This window comes from Oncorhynchus masou, chromosome 18 (assembly GCF_036934945.1).
Source record: "Oncorhynchus masou masou isolate Uvic2021 chromosome 18, UVic_Omas_1.1, whole genome shotgun sequence".
Lineage (NCBI taxonomy): Eukaryota > Metazoa > Chordata > Actinopteri > Salmoniformes > Salmonidae > Oncorhynchus > Oncorhynchus masou.
In genome coordinates this window covers 21,008,792-21,016,781 of record NC_088229.1, presented here as the reverse complement: position 1 = coordinate 21,016,781, position 7,990 = coordinate 21,008,792, and the positions used below count along the sequence as shown (strand labels likewise).

General features: G+C 37.5%; 1 protein-coding gene across 1 annotated transcript; it reads left to right on the top strand.

The window, feature by feature from the left end:
• The first annotated feature begins 5,913 nt into the window (after nucleotides 1-5,913).
• Nucleotides 5,914-7,862, top strand: LOC135503645 (transcription factor 15-like). Its single transcript, XM_064921799.1, has 2 exons — nucleotides 5,914-6,595; nucleotides 7,383-7,862. The coding sequence occupies exons 1-2, from the start codon at nucleotides 6,107-6,109 to the stop codon at nucleotides 7,437-7,439; spliced, it is 546 nt and encodes a 181-aa protein (XP_064777871.1). The 5' UTR covers nucleotides 5,914-6,106; the 3' UTR covers nucleotides 7,440-7,862.
• The last annotated feature ends 128 nt before the right edge of the window (nucleotides 7,863-7,990 follow it).

Below are 7,990 nucleotides of genomic sequence, written 5' to 3'. Positions count from 1 at the left end.
CACACTTAACCAGCATGGCTACCACAGCATTCTGCAGTGATACGCCATCCCATCTGGTTTGCGCTTAGTAGGACTGTCATTTGTTTTTCAACAAGACAATGACCCAAATCACACCTCCAGGCTGTGTATGGGCTATTTGACCAAGAAGAAGAGTGACGGAGTGCTGCATCAGATTACCTGGCCTCCTTAATCACCTGACCTCAACCCAATTGAGATGGTTTGTAATGAGTTGGACCGCAGAGTGAAGGAAAAGCAGCCAACAAGGGCTCAGCATATGTGGGAACTCCTTCAAGACTGTTGGAAAAGCATTCCTCATGAAGCTGGCTGAGAGAATGCCAACAGTGTTCAAAGCTGTCATCAAGGAAAATGGTGAATAATCTCAAATATAAAATATATTTTGATTTGTTTAACACTTTTTTGGTTACTACATTATTCCATATGTGTTATTTCATGGTGTTGATGTATTCACTATTATTATACAATGTAGAAAATAGTAAACATAAAGAAAAACCCTTGAATGAGTAGGTGTGTCCAAACTTTTGACTGGTACTGTACATAATAAGAAAAAATATTTCACTCATGTTATAATTATTAGAGCTCATGTTTCATACAAATCTGTAAACAATTGACAGTTACTTTATCATAAGCTTCCTTCTTTTCACTTTCTCATACAGGCCAGTCATGTGGAGTGAATGCAAAGTTGTTGATCCTCTGTATTTTCAAGTATTGTGATGGCATGCTTGTTACTGGAAGGGACTGGGGAGTTTGCAGGATCAAAATAAATATGAAAGTATCAAAGCCCAGATGAAAAGTTAGAGGTAAGCCTGCCTCAGTCTTCTGAATACCTAACCCTGGGATATAGTTAACATTTTCAGCAGGACAATTACACAAATGTAATGCCAAAGGTACACCAAAATGGCTTTCCAATAGGTGTTGAGTGTTCCTGAATGGTCCAGTCTCAGTCCTGGCTTAAATTTGCTTGAAAATCATAGCCCAGATTTGAATATTGCTGTCCATCAATGATTCCCAACCAAATGTACTGAGCTTGAGCAATTTTGACAAACACAATGGATCTACAATATGTTGCCCTATGAGTTCTTGCCCTAAGAGTAGACTCTTATTCAGAATCTGTCCATCAATCCTTCCTAACCAACCTTTTTTTATTTAATTTTAAGCCAGAAAAATGTACAAACTGTGCAAGATAAGTCACTTCTGTGTCTTGCATTTCAAAGGGATAGTAAATTAGCCGACGGTTTTATCCAGAGATTTTTACAGGGGCAATTAGGGTTAATTTACGGCTGCAATCCGGTTAACGGGATCGATATGACAACAGCCAGTGAATGTGCAGAGCGCCAAATTCAAAACAACAGAAATCTCATAATTAAAATTCCTCAAACATACATGTATCTTATACAGTTTTAAAGGTAATCTTGTTGTTAATCCCACCTCATTGTCCGATTTCAAATAGGCTTTACAGCGAAAGCACCACAAACGATTATGTTAGGTCACCACCAAGCCACAGAAAAACACAGCCATTTTCCCAGCCAAAGATAGGAGTCACAAAAAGCACAAATAGAGATAAAATTAATCACTAACCTTTGATGATCTTCATCAAATGACACTCATGGGACTTCATGTTACACAATACATGTATGTTTTGTTTGATAAAGTTCATATTTATATAAAACAATCTGAGTTTACATTGGCGCGTTATGTTCACTAGTTCCAAAAACATCCAGTGATTTTGCATAGCCACATCAATTTTACAGAAATACTAATCATAAATGTTGATGAAAATACAAGTATCTCCTTAATGCAACCGCTGTCAGATTTCAAAAAAACTTTACGGAAAAAGCAAGCCATGCAATAATCTGAGAACAGCGCTCAGAAAAAAAAGAAATCAGAAATAACATTATAAATATTCCCTTACCTTTAATGATCTTCATCAGAATGCACTCCCAGGAATCCTAGTTCCACAATAAATGTTTGATTTGTTCGATTATGTCCATTATTTATGTCCAAGTAGCTACTTTTGTTAGGGCGTTTAGTACACAAATCCAAATGCTCGTGCAGGTCCAGCCGAACGTCGGATGAAAAGTTCAAAAAGTTATATTACAGGTCGTAGAAACATTTCAAACTAAGTATAGAATCAATCTTTAGGATGTTTTTATCATAAATCTTCAATAACGTTCCAACCGGAGAATTCCATTGTCTGTAGAAAAGCCATGGAACGCAGGTCGCTCTCATGTGAAATGCGCATGACCAGGACCTGGCTCTCTGCCAGACCACTGACTCAAAGAGCTCTCATCCGGCCCCACATCACAGTAGAAGCCTCATTCAAGTTTCTAAAGATGGTTGACATCTAGTGGAAGCCCTAGGAAGTGCAACATAACCAATATCCCACTGTGTATTCGATAGGACTGAGTTAAAAAACTACAAACCTCAGATTTCCCACTTCCTGTTTGGATTTTCTTCTCAGGTTTTTGCCTGCCATTTGAGTTATGTTATACTCACAGACATCATTCAAACAGTTTTAGAAACTTCAGAGTGTTTTCTATCCAAATGTACTACTAATATGCATATATTACTGGGACTGAGGAGCAGGCCATTTACTCTGGGCACCTTATTCATCCAAGCTACTCAATACTGCCCCTGCAACCATAAGAAGTTAAGTCACTTGCTCAAGGGAACATCTACAGATTTTTCATCTAGTCGGCTTAAAACGTATACTAAGTAGTTGGTGTCTACTGTAGTTAAATACTTAAATTGCAAAGCCCATGCCATATTATTTTGAGCAAGATATACGTGTCAAATAGTCTTGTCTTATCTGCAACAACAACAACATAGTCATGGGAAAACATACACACTACACATGAATGTGCTTTTTGTCCATCTTTAGTATGTTCCTATGCCTGACCCTTTCTACAGGGTTCAGTGAGACTCAGTGAGGGATGCTCTTTAAAATATGTATGTTGGTCAGCATGGATAAAGACAGTTTGAAGTTCTCTCTTCTCTGACACTAAGCTTATTTTCAGTTCCAATGTTATCCACAGGCTGAATAACAGGGGCCTCTGCAGGGGGTGAAACCAATGAGCTCACCACCATGGATAAATGTCAACACTTCCTCCGGATGGACATTAAGAGTCTTGAGAAATCCTGTGAAAAATGAATGTTGTTCATAAGCATGGCTTAACATTTCATCAGAAATGATTGCTTATGGGTACCTTCATGTGTGTGTAAAATATTACTCTTCTCATATGTTTTATTAATAGATTTTTTGCAACACTATATTTCCATTTCATAGCTGGAAATCAATGTTTGCGTACAGTATATTTGTATATTTGTCTCACCTAGCTATCTTAAGATAAATGCACTTACTGTAAGTCACTCTGGATAAGAACATCAGCTAAATGACAAACATTTAAAATTAAAAGATTTCATATACAGATCTCATTTTACTGAATTGCATTATTATTATTTTTAATAGTAATGTCACATGTATCATTTGTAGTTTTCTTAATTAAAAATGTAGTTATTTTTTTACATTTGACTGTGTAAATCCTAGCAGTACTTCTTATTTCTCTGAGAATGAGGTGGATATATAGCATTTTTTCTTTTAAATGACCCTGACGAAGGCACAGTGATGCTGAAACATTGGTGTTTTTTATCCAATAAATTACTAGGAGGTTATACATGTGGAGTGTGCAACTCTCTTTGTTTTTATCTCTCTGAAATGAAACCATCAAGTGGTTTTTCACCATATGGCTCTGTAAGATTGTAACGCTAGTGACACACTAGTTTGGTTTGCACATACTGACAATTACGGCATATTTAAAATATATTTATTTATTACCACATATTTTTTGCCCACAGAGATTAAATTACTCCATTAATTAGTTCTCCCTGTACAGTTCCCTGCTTCAAATGTCTGTAGGGAGAAGAGTCTGTATTTACAGACTTGTATACAGCATATGACATTTCTGGAGTAATTTACATCAACTTTAAACATAAGATGTACTTATTGTGGGTCAACAGAGGACACCACTTGGCACGATAAGGCCTTACTAAAGTAAGAAAGTATTTTGGGTCATTGTCCTTGTCATGCCCTGTCCTCCTAATAAATCCTCAAAGGGCCCCAGTCAGTACTTCATTACACACTCAGAAAAAAAGGGTTCCAAAATGGTTCCTCGGCTTTCCCCAAAAGATAACTATTTTTGGTTCCAGGTAGAACTCATTTTGGTTTTAGGTAAAAAACCTTTTTGGTTCAATATAGAAACCTCTGCGGAAAGAGTACTTCATGGAACCCAAAAAGGGTTATTCAAAAGGTTCTATGGGGACAGCTGAAGAACCATTTTAGGTTCTAGATAGTGCCTTTTTTCCCTAAGAGTTTATAAAGTGGGCTTGGATGTCTGGTCTGGTGTGTTAGCATTGTTGATGCAGCTGAGGCATATAGTGCTGGTTTGTTGTGTTGGTTGGCAGGCAGGGGGTGGTGGACACGTTTGTGAAAGCTGCCCTTGGGTGACTGTCAAAGCTGGACCCAGAAAGTGGACGAGTGTCCCTGGTTCACCCATGGACATCTGCTCAACGTTTATTTACTCAACACTTCACTTTCTCCCACCCCCCCAAGAAAACCCTCTCAGCATGGGGCGAGAGTAGGTTAGCTACTGAGGGTGATGTTGTTTATGAATAGGTGTAGACCCAATCACATCGAGAATTTTCATTTGACCAAAAAAGCGTAAAAATTGTATTTCTGTACTTGATATACTAGGGCATAGCTCATCTGACAGCTTATACAGTACATATTTATGTCATTTATTCATTAATAAATTGATGAATTGTTAATTATATATTATATTATTGTTAAGCCTATATTATTTTATGAAATTGTTGAAATTGAAATTGCCTATTGTGTGTCAGCAATGTTAGCTAATTGTTTTACTCAAATTTGAAGGGTGGTTGCACACTGGCATTTATGCGATGCAGTGTTTAGCAAAAGCTCTCCACCTTATGGACTACAGCTCCAGTATCCAATGGGCTAACAGAAGCTATTTGTGCCACTGAGAGAAGCAGTAGGCCTACTCTCAAAATTTTAAGCCTCCAAAATTCTGTATGTAATCAATTCTGGAGATAAGCAATGAATCAATGAATATAAATAAACAATGATTTATCATGTTATACATTCACAATTTGGCAAGCAACAACATGTTCACACATTTAGCATATACATTACTGTCTATTAATCTTTCGTGGACAGACACACTTAACACTAGGCAGTGTAGCCTAGTGGTTAGAGCGTTGGACTGATAACCGTAAGGTTGCAAGTTCAAACCCCCGAGCTGACAAGGTACACATCTGTCGTTCTGCCCACGAACAGGCAGTTAACCCACTGTTCCTAGGCCGTCATTGAAAAAAACAATTTGTTCTTAACTGGCTTGCCTAGTTAAAAAAAAGGTAAATAATGAGGGGAAGTTTTAGTTCTTCTTAAGCCCCATTAGTGATCATGTAAAGTAAAAAATTGTAAAAATAAACGAACTTTAAAATTTGATATGCATATGCAATAATAACATGTAATAGCTTAATAATCATTAACATGAGGATCTTATGATATAATAATTTTAATTAATACTTTATTTTTCACAAACAATAATAGCCTCTCGTTATTACCATTACTCAGCCTGTTATGTTTTATTTCAATATACAACTAAAATACTTTCAATACAATTAAATAGTAAGAAAAGGTACAGGCAATTACAAAATGTATTATGAAATATTCGCTTTTACTGTATAGCCTAGGCTGCAGCCTACATCTCGATTGGAGGCTGAACATTGTATGGCTTGAACAACTCCTCCCATCCAGCTATAAGAGCTCGGTGGGTCAGTACACTATGGAGAGATGCTCGAGACATTGAATAAACACGTGGTCTGACGAAAACGAGACATTTCAAAAGCAACAACTTCTTGAAACTATAATTAGGCTTACACATTAGAGACATAGGCCTCGTCTACATTAGGTCACCAAAATGCATGCATAGAACAGTCCTTCGTTTGGGGTTTCTCCTCTTTTTCTTGGGCCATCGTTTTAGAGGCCCAGAACCAAAACATTTCGATGATGACCTTTGCCATGTTGCGGCCAATGGCGACTCATATGATCAGCTACCCAGACCTGGGTATGATGTCCGAGGCCGAGGATAACCGCAGTGAGAGCGACGGTAGCTCGGATCAGAGCTATGGATGCTGCGTCTCCGCTGACAAACGTCGGAGGATTTCCAGAAAACCGGGAGGCAGCGGTGTTGTAATAGTGAAACAGCGGAACGCAGCCAATGCCAGGGAGCGCGACCGTACACAAAGCGTCAACTCGGCATTTACTGCACTCCGGACTCTTATACCCACTGAGCCGGTGGACAGAAAGCTCTCCAAGATTGAGACGCTTCATTTGGCATCCAGCTATATCTCCCACCTCGCCAACACCCTGCTGCTCGGAGACGGGAATGGAGACGGACAACCTTGTCTTGGCGCGGTTTACGTGCAAGGAGAAAGCGGTCGAAAGCAGCCTCGCACCATCTGTACCTTCTGTTTGAGCAACCAAAGAAAGCGGGTAATTTTATGCGTTTCTTAAATCCTATTCTGCACAAGTGAAAAAAGTTTAGGTCAGCGTAGAAAATAATAGTTTGAAAGCATGACCAAAAGTGAGCCAAATACGCGATCAATTAGTGTCTCTAGGCACACGACTATTGCACTGTTGTCATATGTTGCAATTATTTGTTTTGAATGCCATTCCGAAGTCGAAGGAATAAATATTATGTGCTATATATTATGTTTCGAGATGTGCTCGTAGCGCGCGCATAAAAGGAAACTTTTATGCACATTTTCTCAGGAGCGCATTGATGCATTTCAAATTTTTACAATATATTTTAATTACATGTGTTATTCAGTGTGCTAAGATGACGCCTGTTTCTTCCCCTGCTAATGTTTAAAGTAATATCCTTTTTGAAGAATAAAATATTTAGAATATAGAACGGTCTATTATTTTGAAAAAGAAAACATTCATTGTTTGCATGTTTTTAAGTGGATGTAAATGTATGTCTAATGCAATATTCAATACACCTTTATTACAGATTATTATTACATTTATGTAATGTACTTGTTATAAACAAAGTTATTGTAGCTTGTACTGTATTGTCATCATCATCATCATCATCATCATCATCATCATCATCATTATTATTATTATTGTCATATACTTTATACCTTATAATATTGTTGTTGCTGTTGTTGTTGCAGTTGTTGTTGCTGCTGCTGCTTGGAGTTGTAGTGATATACAGTGCCAAGTGGAAATTGTTCACTTATCCGTTGTCCCCTAAAATGTTCTTTATTTTTTCCAGATTAATGATGGCAAAGAGATGCGGGGTATTGGTTCACTGAGGATGAGCCGCAGATAGAAGACCAGACAATAAACCACAGCAACCAGAACCACAACTACCCATTCACAACTCAGGGAACACTGAAAGCCAGTCATAACAGAACCATATTCATCATCCTGGAGAATATGTTACCAGAGACTATTTATACTTGAGGGAAAGGCAATGGAAGAAAACAAGGCCTAATATGTGAAGCCTTTAAAAAATGCAGTGCATTTATTGATAGAGAATTTATAGATTTTTATATCTGTGTGATATTTGTGTTGTTACATGTATTACATTTTGAAATAAAATATATTTTTTATCTAAATTAAATTTCCCTTTCTAAGCATTAGTTTCTTTCCTTTTAACTTCATGTATGTCGATTTCTTCTCTATTGTTACAGTTTTGTCTATTTTCAATCAAAAGTGAATTAAAAGACACTCAATCATATGGCATACCAAATCAGTTGATTCCTTGTCTAGTTCATTGCCAGCCACAGAAAGAAAGGATTAGAGATTAGAGACAGATTGGAGGATTTTTCAGTGCTTATTTCTATCGCTAAGGATTATCTCATGGCAACCTCTGTGTCA

Bases quoted from the DNA above. Each gene is read 5' to 3' on its own strand.
- LOC135503645 (XM_064921799.1), top strand. From the start codon at position 6,107: ATGATGACCTTTGCCATGTTGCGGCCAATGGCGACTCATATGATCAGC. The intron at 6,596-7,382 runs GTAATTTTATGC...TATTTTTTCCAG, and splicing joins TGAGCAACCAAAGAAAGCGG to ATTAATGATGGCAAAGAGAT.